This window comes from Haplochromis burtoni, unplaced genomic scaffold (assembly GCF_018398535.1).
Source record: "Haplochromis burtoni strain Fernald_Lab_line unplaced genomic scaffold, NCSU_Asbu1 Contig_13, whole genome shotgun sequence".
NCBI classification, from domain to species: Eukaryota; Metazoa; Chordata; class Actinopteri; order Cichliformes; family Cichlidae; genus Haplochromis; species Haplochromis burtoni.
The window spans coordinates 1,964,242-1,988,373 of NW_024582374.1; the positions used below are offsets into that span (position 1 = coordinate 1,964,242).

The 24,132-nt window shown below is 40.0% G+C and overlaps 1 protein-coding gene across 2 annotated transcripts in view; it reads left to right on the forward strand.

The window, feature by feature from the left end:
• The window catches only part of rab6ba (RAB6B, member RAS oncogene family a), a 65,952-nt gene that overhangs the window by 36,193 nt on the left and 5,627 nt on the right, over positions 1-24,132 (forward strand). Inside the window, exons 3-7 of one of the 2 annotated variants that reach the window (XM_014332838.2) lie at positions 4,916-4,969; positions 5,247-5,382; positions 8,664-8,775; positions 14,492-14,585; positions 16,804-16,870. In XM_014332838.2, coding sequence (XP_014188324.1) covers positions 4,916-4,969; positions 5,247-5,382; positions 8,664-8,775; positions 14,492-14,585; positions 16,804-16,870 — 463 coding nt within the window. The remainder of the gene's footprint in view (positions 1-4,915; positions 4,970-5,246; positions 5,383-8,663; positions 8,776-14,491; positions 14,586-16,803; positions 16,871-24,132) is intronic. The other variant, XM_005919740.3, reaches the window with a different exon arrangement.

Consider the following 24,132-nt stretch of genomic DNA (forward strand, 5'->3'; position numbering starts at 1 on the left):
TGTGTGTGTGTGTGTGTGTGTGTGTGTGTGTGTGTGTGTGTGTGGTTGCTGCCCTCCTCTGCCCGTGTCTTAATGCCTCTTGTTTCCCGCCTGGCTCGGTGACAGGTAGGGCTGTAAATGATTTTGCAGACTCAACTCCAGAGACAACGGAGTATTAATTAAAATTCAGCGCACATTAGTTGAGTGTGAGTGTTTATGCGACTGCTCAGCAGGGAAGCTAGATTTGCCTGGTGAGGGTGGAAAAACGATAAGAATACAGCCCGTAGGAGACATCTGTCCCGATGAGCAGATTTAAGAAGTCGCGGTTTCACTTGCTTTTATTTTCATGCGTTAGATTTGAGCAGATCCAGTTGAGTCTTTTGAAGTAAGAGCTTAAGTAAAGTCAGAGACAGAGGGCCATCAGGAAGATGAAACCGAGCGTGGCGGTGGCTTTAGTCAGCAGGAGGACGTGAGCGAGGTGAGCTACATTTGCTGCCTCTAAAGCAGCAGCCTCCCATCAAGCAGCCATCCAGCCGCGAGAGAGACAGAAGCAGGCGTCCGCACCGCCTGGTAGCACATGCTAAAGGGCTCAGAGGCCTCTGGGAGCAGAGCGCTCCTGTCGGCTGTGGTGGAGCTGTCACTCAGGCCCGACTGCCAGGCTGTGATTGCATCTGTCTGCTGTGCCCAAATATGCAGCTGCTTAGTGTAGCAAGGGGTGAATCTGATTTATTGGACAATTCATACATATTCGGTGTCGTGGGGAGGGTCTAATCACAGATGGATAGAAGCTGACATATTACTTTTTTGGTGCTTCTTTGGCATCAGTATTCCAAATTTGTTCATCCATCCATCCATTTTCTTCCACATATCTAATTCAGGGTCTCTGGGGGCTGGAGCCTGTCCCTCCAGTCACAGAGCAAGAGAAAGGGTACACCACAGACAGGTCGCCAGTCTGTCAAAGCGCTAACAATTAAAGTGAAATTCAGAATTGCTTTTAAAACCTTTCATGGCCAGGCTCCTGCTTATATAACAAATCTGCTGAGACCACCTTCCAGCAGTCGGTCTCTTGAATCGTGTTATCAGGGCCTTTTGACTGATACAGGCTCTAATTTTAAATCCAGAGGCATCTACGCTTTGAGGCTGCAGAACCTAAATTTTGGAACAGCCTCGTCAGCCACGTGACCAAGCAAACAGGGCTATAAAAAAAGTGGCAACTGTTGTGTTTTAATCCAAACCACCTTTGTCAAACCGAACCGTAAATATAGATTTTGTACATAGGTTGTGACAAAGTGATCTTTTTTTGACACTTTGATATATCTTAAAAATATTCAGTGTTTTGTTTTGTTTTGTTTTTTCAAATTGACGAAACACTTTGTAACTGCTATACAAATAAAGTTATTATTCTAAAGTGTATGAATAATTGTCGCATCACACCTTGAGGAGCTGCTCGGCCAGTGAAACCCGTGCCATGAAGCTCCTGGCACACAGTTTCAATGCTGATGTTAATGCCAGAGGAGGTTTGGAGCTGTGCAGTTACTGAGTCAGCAGAGCACTGGTTTTAAACTGGCTAATAGTTGAATTGCCGACACATAAAACTCAGGGTTTGATAGAACAAACAAGCTGAAGATGTCACTACCTGGTTTTATTTTTCATTCTTACAGCAAAACAATGAACTGCTCCCGTGTCTTCTCTTATTTAGCACTTCAAATTCAACGTCTTCCTCTTCCCTGCTCCAGGACTGAAACATGGGTTAAATCTTAAATTTAATGTTAATGACTAAAAATTATGAGTGCACTGATTCTAATATTATTAATAAAATTCAGGAAGCTCTAATTTCTATTTATTGCAGCCTGCTGAGTGAGAATGAAGACTTCATCATAGATGCACTCTGTCATCCTATTAGAAACTTAAGAGCAGTTGGATTTTTTGTGTTCTTAAATGTCTGTGACTGCGGCGCTGTGATTGCTCGCTGTGATTCGAGGTCTGCGGGTTTTATCTGCGTCCCTGCCAGACAGAGGACCTTGAAAGTAGAAATGTTCAGATTCTCTACAAACATAAAGGCAGCAACCAGTAATTTTCTGTCTCTTCTGTTCAGTGTTTATTTCTTTGTAATTCACTACCACACAAACTACTTAAAAATATAATGTCACCAAACTCTCTCCGATCCGTTAAATTCATTTTCATCCCTAGATGCCAGCAGGATGGGCTGTAAAGGCTTCGTCTGTCTTCCAACGACACGCGCTGGTTAAAGATTTAAAAGGGATATTAATAATTTCTCGTGATCTAATCCTTCTCATGTATAGTTGTCCATGTGGGATTCTATATTTAAAACTAGGGCCAAGAAGAGTCTACAGCACCTCTGCCACTTCCCCAGAAAAACATCTTTATTCTTTCAATGCAATTTAATTTAATTCAATTTCAAGTTAATTCAAGAATATATAATAGCATTTGTTTTCTCATATAAAAAAAAAAAAAAATTTAAAAGCGAGTCTGTGTTGATAGTTTTAAAAAATGACACTTTTAACCCCTTAGTATACCACATTCATCTTTAGCTTGGTATTTTTAGTCTTGGATTTGACCGGTCTTCTTATATCAGCTCTTCAGGACGTCCTTCTGTTCTCACATGGAGGCTATTTATCTCTTTAAGGGAGTCGTCTCTAAAAAAGGAAATTTTTGCTGTTTTGCTCCTCACCTAGCTTCCACAAACTGAATCTGGTGTCGTCCTCGGTATGCTGGTGGATATAAAAGATATTCTTCCAGAAAGAAAATGGGCGGGGTATTTTAGATTTCACTTCTAATCATGTTTAATGTTTATAATTTGAATCTGTTGAGGCTGGTGAGTTTAATCCTGGCAGTGCTTGATGTGAGTGGGTCTAAAGCAGCAGTATAAATGACATCCTGTCCTTTGTGCCAGATTCTCTGAGTTAGTCCACTGTGGTAGCTGGCATTACCAAGGAAACGAGTGCGTGAGCAAGCTGCTGATGCCCAGTTCTGTCAAAGTGGGCAGTGGGCACCCCGCAGAGCTGCTCAGCACAGAAAAAAACACAATATATACATCCAGCTCCTTATTTAGAGATCAGCACAATTATTGTTGTGTGCATCTTCATCCTCTGATCCAGACCTGTCACCCGTCCACAGTATCGGCTCCAACTGGCCACTCCTGTTTGCAGGCCGAGGTCAGACACCTCAAAGCTGCAGCTGCAGACTTAGTAGCAGCTGGTTGTGCCAGCTACTACTGAACCTTTTACACCCTCTTCCCTCCACGTATAAATCAAGAAACTAAACCTCTGGATGTGCTGCATGACAAGGGATGTACATCTTTTTTTTTTTTTTTTTTAAATCCACTGTAATTGAATGCTTTTTTAAGCTCATCCATATCCATCAACAATTTATTCTTAATATTAAAGATACATGGTGCCAACAGAATTGGATTGAGTTCTCCAACTTGACTGCAAATCATTAAGCCTTTGAGACCTGACGTATTGTTGGACGTTCAAGCAACCAAGCTATCGTTTTGTTACTGTTACCTTTGTGATATCAAAAGAATAAAAACTGCTCCTGAAAGAAGGCAAGCTGTGCTTTTCAGCAAGCCATGATTCACTACAGAAGTCACAGTTTATTCTTCAGTGAGAGCAGCTTCAGTTTTGTGGTAAAAATGAAGTGTGGGCGTGTAAAAGCGTCTCGTAAAAACTATTAGAAAATTGTAAAACACAGTGTGAGCAGAAGACAAACATGTATTAAATATGAGGTTAAATCATATTTAGATGAGAGCAGAAACTGCTAACTTATCACAGCACTGGAAAGCTATAGATCCAATCCATAGATTGTCCTGCTACTATGATTTACAGCTACATAGAGCACAGACTTATTCAAACTATGAGATATCCTGTGGTACTGATGCTCAAATCTTTCTTAAGGAAAAAAGACATTTTGACAATTGGGGTGAGATTTAAAATTCATTTGGTTGCAGTTTCCAAAAGAGATCAAGTCCGTTTTTCAGCCCTGAACATTTCATGTAGATGTCTGCTATACTTATGAAGCTATGAGCGCTCAAAAATAATGGAAAAAATACTGTGTGTTAAAAAGCACGACCAAGCTTCTGCCCTTTCAGGATCTGTAACTTCTGACAGATAGAAAGATAAAATTCTGCCTGACTTCAATAAATATCCTAAAGTGATTCTACATGAAAATTAGCAGATTTGGTGGCGTCAGTTAGATAGTTTTTCCCAGATGAATGCCTTACTAAAATTAATGTTTTTCACAAACTTAATTGCATATCTTTAAAAGAAGCCCTGCTCATAATTTTCAATGTGAAAGTACATTTTTCAGCCCATTGAATCCACTAAAAGAACCAACCTCAGGTCTGCAGTTTAATATTGACTTCTTGGATGCAGTTTGTCTGAGCCAAAGCACCTGATGATATCATGGCAGGCAGCAAAGCAGAAAGCTGTGGGCTTGGCTGCGGAGAGTAAACATCCTTTGAAGAGGGAACACAGTGCCATCTGCCTTATGACACAATAAGGAAATGATTAGATTGCTGTTACTGTGTAAATGTATGATGAGAGCTGTGATTAAAACAACCGATCAGAGAGTAAAATAACGCAGCTGTTCTTATTATTTAAGTGAACATTTGCAGGGTGATGCTGACACACCGTGACCTTCTGCAAGTGTCTGTATTTGATGATGAATCACTAGACATTAGAAACTTGTAAGTAGTTAGAATTGAATCAGCAGTGCGATAAAACTGAACATTCACCATGTTGTGTGGATATTGATCATCCCCTACATGAGGGTGATGTGATCATGCCTGCATGAAGAGTCTGTCCCCTTCTTCACCTTTTGCATCTTTAATGTGCCTGATTCACTTCCTCGCTGTTTGCTTTTCTGAATATTTGGAGTGATGTTGATTCGTGGCTATCTTCTTTCCCTAAACCAGGCCACAATTGGAATCGACTTCCTGTCGAAAACCATGTACTTGGAAGATCGAACGGTAAGTTACAGCTGTATCATGTCACGAGAGAGATGTTAAATGTTAGTCTCCCTCAGACAGAAACTGTGTGAACTGTGATTGTGTTCAGCTGTGGAACAACGACCTGTCTGACTGCATGTAGTCCTGCTAGTTTAAATGTGTCTGCTGATCTCAGAAAATCTATCATACAGCTGTACGATCTTGGAAATGAAAGGTCTGCTTGTATAAATAATGAATGTTTGCGTGTGTGGGGGGAGCTTACTGTTTTCAGGCTCTCTGACTATCTGAATGATCTCAGCCTCCTCAGCTTTCACTCTCTGAACCCCAGGTGAGGTTGCAACTCTGGGACACAGCAGGACAAGAGCGCTTCAGGAGCCTCATCCCCAGCTATATACGGGACTCCACCGTGGCCGTGGTGGTCTACGACATCACAAGTCAGTGCAATTGCTGCTTCTTTTTTATTGATATGTCACAGTTTTAATGATAAGCATGCAAAAGGCTGTGCAAAGGGTACCGGGATACTGTATTTTGAATGTATTTATTAAAAGGGATGGTAAAGAGAGTGATGGAGATAAGTGTAAACCTCGAAGATGTAAACAGACAGGCGTGATCTTAGCCAAACTGCACATTTACAAACGTAATCCCTCGATAGGTCACATGCTACCTCTGCTTCAGCTGATTGAATGTAAACAGCACCAACAGTAACCGTTCTGAAGCCCAGTACTGCTGCATTGTGGTCCAGGAAGTGTGTGTGTAAGCCATGTTTCCATGAAGCGCATCAGACTGCACCCATGTGTCTTAATCAGCACTCTGAACTCATCAGTCTTGTTGCCTGAGGATCTCTCCTTCCCCATATGACGCTGGAACAGTTTATGTTTCCTCTTCTTAGCTCCAGCTCTGCAGCCCCGTCATCTCCTTAGTGTCTCCTCCAGGTCAACAGGTCTTGTTCCGTTTAGCGTCGCTGGTGTACTCGGCGGCATCATTTATTCCCATGTAGCTGTCTTTTGGCAAACTGGAAAAAACACAGTGAGAAAGGAAAACAGGTGCATAGAGCAACAAAGATATATTAGTTATTAAAATTTGAGATGGTGAACTCTTGATAAACTGTTCCAATATTTGCTTTTTTCCCTTTACTGACAGCAGAGTCAGACAAAACACCCACTGTGGCTTTTCAGAGGGTTAAATGTGTTTTATTATCTGCAGGCAGAAGAGCTGCAGAGTATTGAGAGGGGCCCTATATTAACTGTGCACCCTTCATACTCACAGCTCTAATCATATGATGCATTAATTCTGTACAGGTAGCTCTTTTCACAACATGGCACACAATAGCCTGTCTATGTTTATTAATTATTAACACTAATAATGCCGCAGTTACTCTGCTAAAAGGCATGCTGGGTAATGGTTAGTGGGCAGATAATATGTTGAGGCTTATGTCCTTTAATTGTTCTTACAGGGAGCTTAAATTTGCTCATAAAGTGCTCATAAAACTTTGAACTAATGCATGCTGATTGGGCCTTTAAGGATTTATGACAGGGTAGGCTCCCTTAATAGTGCCTGTTTCCAAACGATAACTCCAACAGACGTTAGGAGCGTAGTCAAAGTCCATCAGAAATGTCCAGGTGTGTAGAAGAAGAAGCTCTTTGTGGTGGTTGATGCTATCTAGAGGCTGATACTATAAAATCTCTGCTGCTTCTCACTTTCTAAAGTGGCTCATGAGGCTGTGATGTCATTAAGGTATTTTACTCCAATTAAAAGAAATAAAAGTGAACTGTATCTAGTGTCTTAACTACTTTGATCAAAAAGCTTCAGAAAGCCCCTTCTGGAGTAGCTTGCCGGCACTCCCTTTGAAACAGGAAGTCCACGGAAGTTCTCCATTATATTAGAGATTGGTTTAGAGATTGCAACAAGGAACAGGTGAGGTAAAGATAACGTTACTCAAGGCTAACAGGTGTTTTTCCTGAAGACGGAATTGTTTGTAAGTCCAAGCAGAGTTTATTTGAAGCTGCACTTTATTAACACTAACCAGCCAGATGTTTAACTTCAATTGAAAACGGCAGCATTAAAAAGTGACCTCATATCGACCCGAGAAGCAAAACAGGTGGTTAAGACCTGACTCTGTGAAATCTTATTGAAGAGTAAAGTTCATTGTTTGTGTTGTCCTATTTTAATTATTCTGTGTACTGCTCACAGAAGAATGAGCTGCTCTAAACTTACATAAAGGCCATCGGATGCTTTGGCTGGAGGACCCTGAGCTACACTTGCTGAAGTCATTCCTACTTCACATTTTGTATCTTATTTTGTGAAACAGTTGGATTTCCACAATCAGATTCTACAAATATCACGTTTCATCTTGATATTTCCCATCAAAAGTGATTGAAACAAATAGAAGGAGCAAAATTTTTGTCACTTAGATTTCATTTCACGTTCCGATTTATCTTTCCACCCTTAACAACAACCATTTTTCTGCTTCTCCACAACATATTTCTTTCTGGTTTTGCTTCTCCTTGTACTGTGTAGCTTTATCTGGATCATGTTTTCTGTCCAAAAGAGAAAACAATTGAGACACTCAGCATGTAGGAAATTAATTTTAACCCCGCTTTATTAAAAAACACTATCCACTCCTCCTTAACCCATGTTCTCTTTAACCTTGAAAAAAACATGGAGTCTTGTCTCATCAAATTCCCAGTCCAAGAATACAACATGACCCTTTATCTACATGCTGGCCAGCATGCATACTCATTCAACCCGACAAGGTCAAAGGAATTTATTAGTAACCTTAACATGTTCCAGAGCCAGAAGTAGCTGTGTTGTATGTTGATTTATTGTATATTTCCATATACAGTACTAACCATATTCATGTGCACTTCAATACGTCCTCTACCAGCTAATATTTTTTGACCGGGAGTCATTTTTAAAACTGTAAATCTTCTTTATTAATGCAAGATTATCAGTGAGGTTCTAACTGTTACTACTGTTTTTCACAGTGAAATTACAAAATTACATATTTTCCAACACTGATGGAAAAAAACAACAAAAGTCCAACCAAAAAGGAGAAAAATAAATAAATTCAAGACTGAAATGATAAATTTATGTGAAAACAGTGGCAAATTTAATAGAAATGATTGACTAATGATAATTATTAAGTAATCAATAATTACATGGAGAAACTAGTATAACTTTGCTGAAAAAATGTCACACTGGGAGAAAAAAATAAAACAAATCTATGAGAAATATTTTAGAAAAAAACAGTGAATTTCCAAGAAAAACATGAAAAATTTGTGCGAAAATCATCATTTATTAGGTTTTCGTTATCAAACCTGAAAACCAAAAGTGAATTACGTTTTCGTGTTTTTGTCACCCATTCAATAGAAATACATCGTCTACAGCAAAATTAGAAAATAATCTGATATCATATTTTGTCTTGTGGATTAAAAAGAAAAATCTTTACACAGTCTGATAGTGACTCGAATTTTGCCTAGAACATTTTTTGCATTATTTTATGATAAACAACATCATAAAATGTCATACATTTTCGTAAATGGGACACACAGCCTTATAATTTATTACAATCCTTTTTATTATACAAATAGATTTTCCTGTGGGGCACCTGTGTTGGCACTACCACGCATGTTTAAAAATCAAATCAAATGTCAGTCATTTGAGTCTGATGTTAGTTTTTTAACAGTTTTTTTTTATATTTTAATTTTTTCAACAGATGTCAATTCTTTCCAGCAGACATCAAAATGGATCGATGATGTGAGAACGGAGCGAGGCAGTGATGTCATAATCATGCTTGTTGGCAATAAAACAGACTTGGCAGACAAGAGGTATGTCGCTCTGATCTAATGAACAGATCTTTGTTGGAGAGACTTCTAAATCTATGTGGACACCAAAACTGAAATCAAGCAAGTTTGATGCAAAAGTTAAAATTTAGATCTTGTCAGTTACATTGACCTTTGGTGTTCATGAATGTTGAATTATAAAGGATGATCCGGTGTATCCTCTGATAAAAGAGAATAAGCATTTTTATCAGAGGATTTACCATCATTTGGCCAGATTTGGCTAGAACCGACAACATTGTAAAGAAAAAGTAAATAATGTGCTACCGCAAATTTCCAAGAAAGCAGCCTGCTTTGATGATGGATTAGCTCTGTTTTTCTGTGGAGGGTTTCCTGGAACGCCCACATCTGGAAACCTTCCAACAGGAGAGGAGGTGACCCTGTTTGTTTACTGAGATCAGCCACAGTCTTTTGGAGTTTAAGAGTCAGAAATGTGAAAATGAATCAGTCTGCGATGTGTTCTACAGTAGCACGGATCACAGATTCTGACCTGAGATTGATGCGGTGAATATGACAGTCAGGGTTGATCTTTCCACACAGGAGTGTGGCTGCTCCTCTGCACAGGCCCATTGCAGCTGCTGCTCCATCAGTTTCAAAGTCAATAAACCATGCGGGTTGTGACGCCTTCATGCCATGGCTTTGTAACTGCAGCTGTTGTAGGATGAAAGGCGGGGCATACCTGAGGAGGTCATCAGTATGTTGCAGCCAGCTGATGTTAGATGTTGGACTGAAAAATCTTATATAAATATTTACGCCACCCCAATGAGAAATAAACTGGCTATGCTTATTACTATTATTATTAGTATTATTATTATAGTGATTATGGGGGGGGGCTCCTGTATTTGGAGGACTTCCTGTCAGACAGCCTGCTTCAAAGAGGGAAAATTATTGCTTGCTTTAGTGTTTTCGTCTGTAGGGACACTTGAGCATCATGAGCTGTGTGCATGAGGGAATTCATTTTTATTCATATTCTATATGAAGCTGCAGACTGTGTCTGTGGAGGAAAGAGTAGGTGAGAAACTGCTGATGAGACGCAGTGTTTAATAAACCTGAGACTGATTTCAAGTGGGCCGGCTGAGAGGACATGGAGCAGAAATATACGTTAGTGGACAGGAGGAAATAAAGAGAGAATTGAACCATAAAATTACTTTTGTCCTGGTGCAAAAATGTGTTGTGTATAAAATGCAGGCTGGAGATCAATTTCAGATGGTAAAAACTATGTGATGTGAAAATTGAATGAAAATGACCAGCAAGTCTTTTAGAAAGTTACTGCCTTTTTCTCCGTCTTTTTTTCTGAAACCATTTAGAAGTGCAAAACATTTAACTTACCCACTACATGTTATTTATTTATGCAGAGTATGTGTTGAAATACAGACGGAGACAAAGCCTAGTGCAGCCAAGCTGTTATATCAGTTAAAATAACCAAATTGATGATATTATTATACAGTTTTTAAAATTTTGTTTTTGTTTACATAAAAACATTTGTTGTGAGGAAGTCCAAGAAGTACATCCAGCAAACTGTGACATTACAATGTGGGCATACCTTATACCTTAGTAAAATTTTTACCCATGAGTTATCTGCCAAGCTGAAGTTTTGGTGGTTTGCTAGTCTGGAGATTTCAGGTGTGTGTTAACACTATGCTCTAAGAAACTGGAAAAAATGAAAGAGCTAGAACTCAGACTATAAGGGCCTCGGTTAGCATGTTCACCTCATACAAATAAATATTAATTAATTATTCTAGAGTCAAATGTGAGGCAGACTGGGTAATTAACAGGACAGTGATCCCAAGCACAGCAACAAATCTCCAAGAGAATGTCATGGTGTGTCCTTGGTATGTCCTTGGTGTGACCCAGTATTTTGTATTTAATCTATATTTCTTGATTATTTTTTATTCATGGTTATAGTTCTCTTGAGGTTATATTTTGTTCCTAATTTCAGTCAGTGTATCTTCCCAGTGTCCGTGTCATGTCTTCTCTGTGCTTTTTTTCCCTGTTCCACAGTTCATGCTTCTGTCTCAGTGTCAAGTCCGCGACTCTGTGTTATACGTCCTGTTTTACTTTGACAGTCTTTGTCTTGTTAGGTCTGATTACTCCCAGTTGTGCTCTCCTCCTGTGTCTCATGCTGTCTGTTATTCCCTCTGTGTTCCTAACCAAATTCTAGTTCGTACTTCCTGGTTTGTTTTCGTAGTTTAAGTTTCCTAGTATTAGTTCCCTGAGTCTACATGACTCAGGGAACTACATGATAAGAGAAAGGAGAGAAAATAAGAGAAAGGCACGTGTGTCATTTGTTGTTGCATTACTTTTACATTAATTCTAAGACCTGATAGGGACCGGCTAATTCTTTATTGTGTCCTGACGTGTAAAACCTTTGAACTGACAGAGGATGAACTATCTTTTTTTCCCATGATTGTATGAACCACAGCCAGTTTGACTGAATGATAAATGACCTCACAGTGCTTCCCATTGTTCCCGCCACACCACTGCAAGGGTCAGTTCCTGTGGGGAAATAAAAGGCTATGAAAAGTAACAGAACTTTGGTTATAAATGGTTATAAATGACCGCTTGCTAACTGGAAGGTTGACTTTGAGCGTGGTAACGAATGAAACGTAAGAGTAGGTTTCTGTCTGTAAACATGGGTGCGAGAACTAAAACCGATCCCCTGATTTACTGATTAATTGTAAATATACTCAGGAAGTCTTTATCTTTCTTTCTCCATTTGTGAAATACAAAACTTTACTGAATGTTGGGTTTTCCTCCACAATCAAGTAATTTAAATGTTATGGCCAGCTTTATTTTAGCATGCAGTAGCAGCAACTTTGACGGCCTTAGAGAGAAATTCCCTTTGGCATGTTTGTGTCTGAACTCTCAGCCTGTCAGTAACTGTGAAGAGGAAGCAGGAAAAAATGCTGCTGATTGCAACTTTCAGAATGTGTCTCGCTGGACCTGTCAATAAAGGTTCATGGCCACAAAAACAACAGGCGAAGTAAAAAAGCTCTGGTTTGAGGTTACACTGAGACTGCGTGGGAGCTGCAGGTCTGCAGTGGTGTATACACACACATAAATTATCCCACGCAGTGTAAGAAGTATATTTATCATCTTCAGCTGGTGGAATTTCAGGTGATGTCTTTATATGTTTAATAAGCTTCAAGCTATTTTAGAAATGTGTGCCTCCAGCTAAAGTGCTTAAACTCACTGAACCTTTTTGTCTTTAATTTGATGATAATTTAGCTTCGGTGCAGTTTAGTTTTTCCTTTAATGCAGTGTGGACGTTAAAGCCTTCCAGTAAATGTTCCGTGGTATAGAAGTAAAGGCTGTTCAGTGCATTAACATCACCTCACCATCCTCTTCCAGCGTGCTTAGGTAAATCAGTAGTTCCAAGCCTGACAGCAGTTTGTTGAAATCAGTGCAGGAAATCTGAAACCCTGCAGGTTTTTAGTGCTCCAGTTTCAACCAGCAAAATCTTAATGAAACAATACTACATAGTGTCCTATCTCTTGCTTATGTGCTTGGACTTGCAACAGATGATACTCCATAATTGTTACCATTATACAATATATTACAATGCAAACAGCTTTTTGTACAGGAAATTCACTGAAAGCTGTACAGACTGTTCTCAGCCTCTTCAGGCAATTTGTGACTAACACTGAATCTTAAACATTTTCCTATGTAATATGTGCACATCATTTTTGTTAGATGACTTTTTTTTTCCTTTCAGTTAACTAAAATCATTTTTCCACAAACAGCTTTAGTTTCTAGTTGACTACAGTGTCCATGTAGGCATAAGAAAAGCGTCAATATTAGTTTGGTGGAGCCATATTTTGGACTACATGTGAATGCAAGCCTTGAACCGGCATTCTTTTTAGGCCAGCAGGGGGCGACTCCTCTGGTTGCAAAACCCCTTTTTTTATTTTATTTATTTTATTTTTTTTTACCTTTACAACGATTTTAAAATAAGTCATTGTTTAAATTTTTTAAGATTTCTTGAGGAGCAACAGAGATTCATGTGTGGTGATGTGCTGTGGTGTGATGAAATGATTATCAGGAGGAGCACCTCTCTGAGCCGGGCTCTCTTTGTGTTTGTTGCTTTGTTTATTCATGTGTGGTGGAGCTTTTCACAGTGCTTAGTGCTTAGGGGAGATAAAGTATGCAGAGTTTAGGTACCGTACATCCCCAGGAGCTCTGTATCAGAGAAATCTAGTGTGCATCATACACCAGGCAGCCTCAGCTATGCGAGGCCTGGTGTGAAGACAGGAAGCAGCTCACCACATTGTTTTAGTCCCTTTTTTTCTTCTATGTTTTTGATCCTACATCTTACCCCCAACCATGTCTTGACATGCAGACAAGAGGAGCTAGGGATCAAATCTCCAATCTTGCGACCTGATCTACCTTCTAAGCCACAGCCACGCCCTGCTGACCCTTGATGTCAGAACTGAGCTGAAAAGTTCAGCCTCATTCAACCAGTTGTCACCAAAACTGCTTATCCAATACGGGCACTGGTTCCCTGCGTGCTCTTCGAAATTCTGCACAAATGTGATTGGTCAATTTGACTCAAACTACAAGCAGAAAGCCATAAAAAAATCCACAAAACCATCACTTGTTGGTATTCATTAGCCTGTAAGGCTAATGTCTTATCCACCCTGAGGCTGTTTGGTGCATGTTTTTCTCCCAGCTTCACTGTTAAACCTAAAATCCAAAAGTCTATACATATTAAAAAAAAAGAATCACCTGGTCTGGTAAAGTGTATTTTAATGAAAAGGGAATAATGATCAAATCAGTGCTTTTGTGAAGGGATTTGATTACTGTGAGTGACATTATTGTTGGGATAATCTGTGCCGCGAGAGAGAGCTGATGTCAGTCATTTCGATTACAACTGTAGTGCTTTTCAAGTGTGCGTGAGCGTTGCTAGGATGCCACATATCCCACATCCATCACGCACTTTTCTTTCCAACTGCTTGTCTGATGATGACTAAGGCACCATGTTGTTTAAGTTGGAAGTCAGACAAATGCATCCAGAAATAGTCCCAGAAGCTCTGGTGCAACTCTGTCAGGTGGTGTTATTATGTAAATACGTCTCTAGTGCACTGTTTTCTGTTCTCGCTGCAGGAACTTCTATTTCTATCCTCGAATCTCTTTCTTCTGCGCAAACGTGACGTTACTGAAAGAGGCAGGAAGCGGTAAAATATGAGGCTGCCGTGTTTGAAGCTTTGAAGAGATCAGTCGGATGTTTTTAACGGAGTAAACACCTAACAATGCTTTCTGTGAGGACAGACTGGTCTAGTTTTCCGGGGCCGATTTAAGCCGCTTGTCTTAACGAACCTGCTGGCTGTTGAGGCTGTGGAGTCAGCAGGATTGAGCTGATCTCTCTGTTTGTGTTAATGGACACCTGACACAGTCTCAGTTTCACAGCGAGAGCCAAACAATCGCTGCCAGATTCATTAAAATGTAATGCAAATTGGCTGTTATTAATTTCTCCCAGGACAAAGTAATTAATCACTTTCAGCACATTAGCCAAGCCTGGTGTATCCTCACAGCCTAAAATAATAAGCTGCTAATCGTGCACTTCACAGTGAGTCTCTCTGCAGCATCCATTTGTCTTTGATGAATGTTAATATGACAAAATTAGCCTTGGCTTTGTGTCCAGATAAACAGTGTATTCTTATCTCCAATCTGCAGTGTTTTGATTGAAACGGCTCTTCATTTACAGGCAAATCACAATCGAGGAAGGCGAACAGAGGGCTAAAGAGCTGAGCGTCATGTTCATAGAGACCAGTGCCAAGACGGGTTACAACGTCAAACAGGTGAGTGGGTTCAGAGGGAGCCTTGTGTTGAGCGTTTGCCATTTCTCCCTGTGAGTGACAGGTGCAGTCACTGAAAAGCTGCCTGGATGGAGGGCAGCTTAAAGGTGCCCCGTGGAGATTTTTGTTTACATTCACTGTGTGCGTCCCTGAGGTCTGATAAACACGCAGAAGAGACTTCCTGTCTCATAAAACGGTTTCACGGCCGATTTCTTTCTTAATACGTGATTTGCATTCAACGTGCCTTGCTGGCAGTCTTCAGGTTTCAGTATGTTGAATCCTGGATCCTTAAATAGCATCTCAGGCCTCATCGTTCCACATCTGTAGCTGCATGTGGGAGCATTTTGGCCACTGGCATGTTGGCTTTTTGGAGACAGCAGTGACCATATTATTTAGGGTGGAGTGCTGAGTTGTATGCTAAAGTTTGCTGGCTTGGTTATTAAGCTTGACACAGATACCTGCTAATTAGTGCTCAGCAACATCCAAATAAAATCCCAGAATTTCACTCATCAAAGGTGAAGCTCCCACTTCTTGGACAGTCTGTTCAGTACAATTACCCGCACAGCAAGCCAAGTTATTTAATATAATTATTATTTGTTACCAGGCTTATGACCTGCTGTGCCTGTTCCCTTCGCTCATGTGTGAAACCACAGACATTTGTCGTGTTTTTCTTTTTATTTATTTCTTCATTAAAATACTGTAAGTGGTGAGCTGGCAGTGTGACTGTTAAATAATAAATTCTGATCGATTAACACATGAACAACAGCACAAACATGATCCAGAGATCCAGTTCTGGATTTCCAGTTAGCTGAGGTGAAGCTAACTGGAAAACCGAACTGGAATAAGCCTCTATTCCTGTAATACCGTGGCTGAATCATAGCAAAATTCACTTGATGAGGATGGAGTGTTTCTTCCTCCATATTTATACCCTCCATGTTTATTTTAGCTGCAGTGTGTTCACATCCAAAACAGAGAATGGTGCAATAAAGCTGTTTCTTATCGAAAAATTCATTTGTTAGCACTGTTGGTCAAAAACTCGGCTGCTGCTGCTACCAAGGCAAAGCTCTGCATTCATTCTCTAAATGACATTTACTTACTAACACTAATGTTTAGAAAAGATTTAGGGGTTTCAGATACAAAGAGAAGCATAGCCTGGTTCATCAAAGGTGTTTCTGTTCCTGAACAGATGATCTTTGTTGGAAACAATGACTGTCTGTGAAGTTAATAAGCAGTGAGATGAAGGGAAGCTGCACTGTGTCTGTCAGTGAATGGTGTTCCTGGCGGGCGCCTCGCTCGCCACACAGCAGCGGAGACAGAGGAGGCTATTCTTCACCTTATTTCTGGGCACTAACAGTGAAATGGCACCGCTGAACAGAGCACTGTGAGACCTGCCGAATAAAGGTCACAGTCCTGCCTTTTACAAGCTGCTGGGCTGTGCCAGCCTTACAGCAGAAGGCATTTATTTTTATTACCTATACTGGTCTATAAACATGATTTGTTATCGGGGTGTAACTTGTCACAGATTGCCGACAAGATATTTGGGGTCATTTTAAAATGGTGTTATCATTTGCAAATTTGTGACTTTAGAGTAATTCGATGAAGAATCCTCCAACCTGGCCCATCACTGTCAGCTGACTTTTTTGTGTATAATAATTTTAATATTTTTAATGAAATTTTAATGAAAAATTTTACGTTGATATACAATGAATATTTTCTGCCTTACAGGCACGTCCAAATTTGTTACATTTGATGAAATGTTCAGGACTGAAGACATGTTTAGGCTCTGTTATAAACTGCAGCCAAACATCAGTGGCACAATCTAAAGAACAGGCATGGCTCACCCCCAAGCCTCTACTTTATTTATTTAATTTTTTTTAAATAAGGGGTTATCTGATTCGCTCCTTGTCTGGCTTCTCACCCGGATCTAATTTGCCTTGGGAAAATTGCCTCAGACAACATAACTCACATTTTCTGTTTAGATTTCCTTGATGTGGAGTGGCCCAGCTCATATTTTTCAGAGGATTTATTTATCCCTTCCCCAGCTCTTTCAATTAATAATGTAATACTTTAATGTAATAACAATTAATATGCTTTATTTTGTATTTACCTTTATTTTTTGACCCTAATATGCCACCACCTGAGCTAATCAGCAAATGTATTAGGATTAGATTAGACGCTAAGTGTTGTGTGACCCTGTCTTTATTCTGCTCTTGTTTTTCAGCTGTTTCGGCGTGTAGCTGCTGCCCTTCCAGGGATGGAAAGCATGCAAGAAACCAGCAAAGAAGGGAGTATCCTTTAAGCAGCAGGCACATTATTGTTGGTTTGCATGGTTCTTCTCTTACACACCAGCATCTAATGTCACTGTACCACCCACCCTTTACCGGTCGCGTCACTCGAACTGTGTTTTTGTTATTTGGTCGTTGTGTGCTTTGCCCCCACCATCCTAGCAGGTGCAGTTAAAAATAAGGGAAAATACAGACAGTATAAAACACTGTTGAGTCACTTGTAGGTTTTGAACAGTCGAAAGTGTCCTTGTTAACATTTTGGCTGACAGCAGACTGCAGACACACACGAGTTCGGTCAGTAAGTAATTCGTCAATGACGTATGACTTTGTGATTTTGCGTCTGCATATGATCACAGTGGATTTTGAATCAAAGAAGATGTGTTTGAAGTGCAGACATTCAGCTTTTATTCATGAGATTGAACTAAAAATTTGCGTTAAATTATATCCATTTTTATTCAATCCCCTGTTTTCAGATTAATCTAATGTTCATTCAAATACAGATATTTGTTCTACTGGTTCTTTCTCTTTGATATGAAATCTCTTTTTTCCCAGTATTAGTAAATCTTTTATTTAAATTAGGTATTTTAGTTTTAGGGTTTTGTTTTTTTGTTTTGTTTTTACTATCAGTCACATTTGTAACAAACAGCTACCTTTTTGATTCTAGTTAACACATTTCTAATTGAAGTAGCACTAAAATGAAATTGTTCTGTGGGTTCATAACCTTGATAAACTTACATCCATTACAAAATCACATTACAGTCCTAAAACAAGGATCACATTGTGTTTCTGCACAGGCCTGAGCTTGAGGTGGTAGACCTTCATATAGTTAGCCAGTCTTCTTTTTTTTTTTTTTTTTTTTTTTTTTTTACCATATATTAACTTATTTCGCCCGCTTTAATATAGTTATGTAGAGATTGTCTGATAGTAGATTAGATATCCCTTTATTATTTGCACTAATATAGCCTTTATAAGCATGATTAAATCTTTAATTAGACTCAGTCTGTTGTTTTAAATAATAAATTTCCAAGAATTTGGAATTAATTGCATTAGCTATTCAGCTTCTTTTTGTAATTGAATTCAAATACATTTTAAACCCTCCTTAAAAAAAAAAAGTAATATCGCGAAAAACTGAGAAAAGAGGAAACATTCTGTTTTCATGCCATCAGTCACCGCACAGGTGGTGAACTCTATTTAATAGACGACTGCCACCCGTCTAATTAAAGTGTTTTCAGCGCGACACTCTCAGGTTTTTGTTTTTTGTTTCATCGTTGGTGCCTGACAGGCAAAGGAGGGGGCGGTCAGTCAGACACTCAGTACCTGCGGTTTTGTCTGCAGTGTCTCAGGTTTGCTCATTTAAACAGTGACAGGAGTCTCAGCCATCAGCTGCATACACCTGTCCTGACTGACACCTCATATCTGCTGCTGCCAGCCGAGCATGTCACAGCTTCACCTGCGGACGGTTTGTCGGGACCTGAAGCATTAAACCCTGGCACAGTACGCTTTTTATTCAGGAAGTAGGAGGACCGTGAATGCTGCAAAACGCATGAATTTTCACAGAGTGATTACTGCATCACAGATAGTTCTCCAAACTAATGAATAATAAACTTGTTTGAAAGAGTAATCTACTATTACTATGAAATAAAACACAAACGGCTAATTTATTAATTTATTTATAATTATTCTACAGAAAACAAGTGTTTACAAGTAAGAAGTCACAGCATTAACATTTAATCACCACATTATTACTTTGAAAATCAGCCTGCCTGGGATGGTCTAAGCCTGGGTGCTGGAGAGTAGAGTTTGTCTGTTAAGTAAACCTCAAATTAAGGAGTGCAGTCTAGTCAAGCAAAACTGGACCAGAGCTTTAACCTCTTGAAATACTTGAGTGTCTTTGAGAGTTTGCCTAACCAGTCTACGGGGCTTTTGCCTTGGAGAAAGGATTTCATTGCGTCCCTTGAGGTGTCGTCTGGAGATTCCTGCATGCCTTCAACCGTAGCGAGGCCCCAGTGGGCACTGAACTGGGTCAGAGCTGCCCTTCTGTTCTTGAGCTATTCGGTGGAGGATGCTGGAATCAGTGGTCTTGCCTCGCCCCTGGCTTCACCGAGCGGTGACCTCTAACTCACACTGGGCCAGTTTGCTGTTAAGTGTAAAGCAGCTGGGATGAGAATCAGCACCGCCACGTCTGAGGTCGTGATTGAAAAGGGTGGAGTAGTCACTCTGGATTGAGGATGAGTTAAGTTGCTTCCCCAAGTGGAGGAGCCAAAGTATACTGGGGTCTTGTTCAGTTGGTGAAGCCCTTAAAAGCTCTTTTCCCTAATTTTGCCAATCAATTGTATGATATTGTGAGAACAAAGGCTGTGTTGGTTGTGGTTTTTACACATATAAACAGATAAATAAGAGGGAACCAGCCCAAGGAGATTGATAGATAAAGACCAACCAATGGGAAAATCTGCAAATATACAAAGATTGACATTTAGCAGCAGCATACAAAGAACAATGATGTACACGATTTCCATAGCCAGTAATAAAACATAAAGCGCAATGGCAGACGGCATCCAACCTCTTTAGGTATTGGCCAGGTGCATTCATAAAAAGCAGATCACCTTCATCCAATAAAAGTCAAAAAGTTGCATGAATCAAGTGTTTTCTCACTTGGAGGGAGAAACAGGATTGATTTCTAAAAAAGTAACTTAGTTTTAGTTTTAACTAGACACAAGCCTTTGAATGTGAGTTTTAAATGACAAATTCTGATCTATAATGATCCCTAGATACTTGTAAGATGTCACCATTTCACAGAGCAGAGCATTAAAGTGAAGCTGCTATTTACTGACTGAGAGAGGTCTAAACAGTCAGTAGTGGCCGAAAGAATAAATTGGCAGATATAGATGATGTTTTGTCCCTTAGAGATGGGGGCAAAGCTGTCCTTTAGTTCCTAATTTTGTGAATTACATATAATCGCTTTTAATGTCAAGCTGTCACGGGGTTATTTGGTATTTATTACTTTGATACTACGTGGTACTTATTGCCTTTTTATTATTTAATGATCACCCCATTGTTACCATGTTATTTATGAGCTGTAAGTGCTGCTGATTTCATGTAAGGATGATTTTCAGCATTCTGCTTTCTGTGAAAATTCACTGCATGTTTTCGTATCTGATGTTAAAGGAGACAGATGAAGCCAGTGAGACAGATTTGGCTGTAATTTTCATCAATAACCCTCAGGCAGTCTGGGTTTCTGCTTTCATTTTTACAGTTGTTACTTTATCTGATTACATTTTTATACTCAACAGTGAGGTAGACTATTTCCCACATTTCTCTTTCTATCAGATTTTTCCAGTCAAGAAAAACTAGCAGTTTTCAACCTAAAGTCTTCAGATCCCGTTGCTTTTTCAGGCTTTGTAAAGTCATTTAAATTTCCCATCATGGCCTTTGTTCTGGGACCTCCTGTTCCTTCCATGTGCGTAAATCCCAACACAAAGTAGAACGAGCATCTGTGACAACACATATGACTTTAATTATGTCAGATGCAGCCTGAGAGGCGATGGTGGGGGGATTGTGGGTTGCAAAGTGGGATGCACGTCTGATCTTTTTTGATCTTCAGAATAAGGATGGTGATATCAAGCAGAAAAAGCCTCAAGTATTTGAGTTTTAGATTCTTGAAGATATTTCTCATCTGAAATACGTCTGCAGTTCTAAAAGCTGACGGGGAGTCGAAGGAATTTAATTTACTGGAGCTGTCACTTTGGAGGCAGGCCTGACATCACGTGGTTGTGACTTGTTGCCCCACCTTACCATGATGTGAGATACTAAGGTCACCCCGGTTGAGGTGGGAGCGGAGCTTGGGAAGGGATTTCAGGACTGCGTTATATATATGTGGCTGATAGTTGGTGTCATAGGCCACCACATCTATTCATAGATGGCCGTTCCAGTTGGACATGGATGGCCTCCTTTACTCATCACACCATCTGTTTTCTCTGTTGATTATGTGAACATTTCCATGTTCCCCTCATCTTTAATGGCGAATCTCTATCTGAGTCTTCTTTGATTATTCTTAAAATTTGTCTAGAACATATTTCGTGTCCATCTATGACATGTTTATATTATGGAACAGCTTAGAAAGGCACAAACCTGTCTGTATATTTATGATCTCTCAAGTCACACTGTATATCAGGACAGAAAGTAGGATTGAATAATATTGTGGTGAAGCACTGGCGAAGCAGGAGTGTCAGAGATATTCAGGTGTGCTATGTGGGGGCTGCTGTAACGTCACACTGCCATCTTCATGCAGGGATGCACTGCAGAGATCTAACGAGCTCACTTCTTTCTAAATTTCTTAAACTATGATGAGGAGGAGTGATTGCAGCATTAAGGTGTACATACAGCTACCTGATGTTTGTTTTAGATAGGCTTGAAAATGTGTGAATCATAATATAACCCATTCTGTGTCCTAAAACTGCTAGCAGAGGTAAACACGACCTGGCACCCAGCAGACAGAGCGAAGGAAACATTCTTTTAATTATGCCTAAAGCTGAGCTGCATTCACAGTTTCTGCTGCTAATGTTGTCATAGGCAACTAAGTGAGCAGTCTGTGAATATGTTCATGCAGCATTGCTCAGAGAATTTCATTACGTTTGTGCTGGTAGTGGCCATGATGTGCCCGTTCTTCTTCAAATAAATAAGAAATAATACCACACGTACTGAAAATATTTCTACTGTAAGTTTGTCATCCTGTGGAGGTAAAAGTAACCGTAGCAACCGTATGAGAAGCGTAACCTGTGGTGGAAAATGCTTTTTAAACCTAAATTCGTCAACAGAGTCAACAAACATTTTATGATGTGTTATATGAGATTTATCTGGAAATTATTTCCTGGTCCCCAAACAAATGTCCAGAGGATTTACCGTCATGTCTGCCATGCTAGCTAACAGCAGTAGAAACTGAACTTTCATAATAAGAGCCCTGGTATTGTTGTCTTGACTGGATGTCATGGGATGAATGGTGAGGCCAGTGCAGAAATCCTGCAGAACTGCACTCTTTTCAATGGCCAGCAGAGGGCAAGTCGTGAATTCAAAAAGAATCAGGCCTGCAGCACCTTCGCTCTGGGACCACAGTAAACACTTTTATAATGAGTTTATGCTGCACAGGGAGCTGCTTAGTAAAAGCTGTACTTTGGAAAACACACTATGACTGTATATAAAAGATGGATGTAGCTTCCTAGAAAAGTATGTTTATTATATAAAATATGGTCAAAAAAGATGATAAAACAGGAAATGCCTCAGAGGTTTGCATTTGGTGTTTCTCAGGCCTCGCTAGTCGAACCCAGTTTAGTTTTTACTAAGAGTTGTTCTGGTGTTATAAACTATCTAATAGATTCGGTAAGCTAACTGCACTCTGAGGTCCTTGGATCATTTCTTTATTGCAGCCATGTTTCCTGTTTTAATGAAGCATTATGGATGTAGGGTGCGAGTGGAGTGAGGTGGTGCGGTGATGGATGACAGGTGATGACAGCAGCTTTGTGGCTCTGCTGACACTGTCACTTAATGGAGCAACTCCTCTGTTATTGCATTGTGAATGTTATTAATCTCACTGGGAGAAGGGCGCAGATAGGCTGAGACCAGGATACACGTGTGGAAACTGCTTTTATTACAGTTGGATATTTGTCTTCATATTAAAGTGGTTCATCTCCAACTTCAGATTTTTAGTTTGGATTCTTATAAAAGGTGCTTTGCATGAGTCACTGCTCCAAATAATCCTTACTTACTTAGTGTTTGAAGCCAGAGACATTAGAAGGATGACACAGCATGTCTTATTCACACGAGCACTTTTTTTCTACATCTGAGTGCTTTCTATCTAACGCTCACTCTCCGATGAATACATCAGCAGCTTTTGGGACTGGAGCACCCAAGAATTGAAACACAAATCTTCGGATTAGTAGATGACCTGCTCTACCTCCAGAACTAAAGCCACCCCGATAGATTTACATACAGAAATGTCCAACTTCTGAAAAGTATCCTAAAGTACACGCTCAGAACTCGGTTGGGACTCTGCTGAAGTGTCACTCACGCCCAGATTGCTTTGATAGCAACCTTTAGCTCATCCATGTTTGTGGGTGTTTGTCATCGTCTCCTGTGTTCTTTGTGGGGTTCTGCAGTAGTGGGCAGGTGCTGGGAGAGGAAATTGGCATCCCCATTAAGCTCATTGACAGATGGAAGCATGCAGTGCTCTTAAGTCTCCTGATGGATGGCTGCTCAGTCACTGTAGACCAGTCAACACCAGCAGATGAAATGCACAAGTACTACTTTTTTTTTCTTGGCTAACCATATCTATAAAGTGAATTAGTTCTACTGACAGAGACGTTTGTATTGTTCGTGTATGAATCAAGCCCTTAGTGAAACTGCAATCTAGTGTAACTTTGTGTCTGTGTAACTTGTTGGGGGTGGAAGGCTTTCTAAAGCTTGCCTTCATTAGCTTTAATTGGTAATCCTGTACATGCTTCTTTTCTTTTTTTACATCCTGGAGAAAACTGAAATGAAAGTTAATTCAGGCTCAAACTTTGTAAATATTTAATCTGAGTATCCATAATTGGAACAGAAGAGATGACATATAAATAACAATTTGCTGACTCAAATGGTAAAAAAAGGGAATGAAACAAATCAAATAAAATACTGAGTGAGCAGAATGAGCTTTAGCTTTGTGGATTTCTTTGAACAGTTTGTCCCTTGTTGCCTTTAATGGCTGGTTTTAAATTGGGGCCAGACAGGTCGTGCTGATTTATGCTGGATGTCACCTGTGCAGTGCAGCCTTCTGCTCTCTTCCTGAGAACAGCTTCCTGTCTAATCACAGCGCCTCATTACCGCTGCGGCGCTGCAGATGGGGAGAGTGAAAAAGGTTCTTGACCCAGATCGAGTGCTGGGGTCATCCATGTTTGTAAGAGAGAGAGGAAGGAAAAAAGAAATCGCATCAGACCAGGATTATTATAGTTTTTATTTTTATTTATTTTTTGTCCTTTAACTTGAGTTTATTCCCAGTTTCCAGAGTGGCTTTGTTGGTTTCAGTTCAGTTTTCATTGTTTGTCACTGTTGCTCGGTGTGGAGCACAGGTGTGGCTCACTGAGCTGGCGACCTTTGTGCCAGAAGGTCACAAGGGCTCGGGTTTGATTCCCTCGGCCACTTAATCTGTGTTGTTCTAGCGGATAAGCAGGCTGTGAAAATTTACCAAAAACCATAAAAACTTCAAAAAAATTGTAGAACAGACAATAGCTTTCATT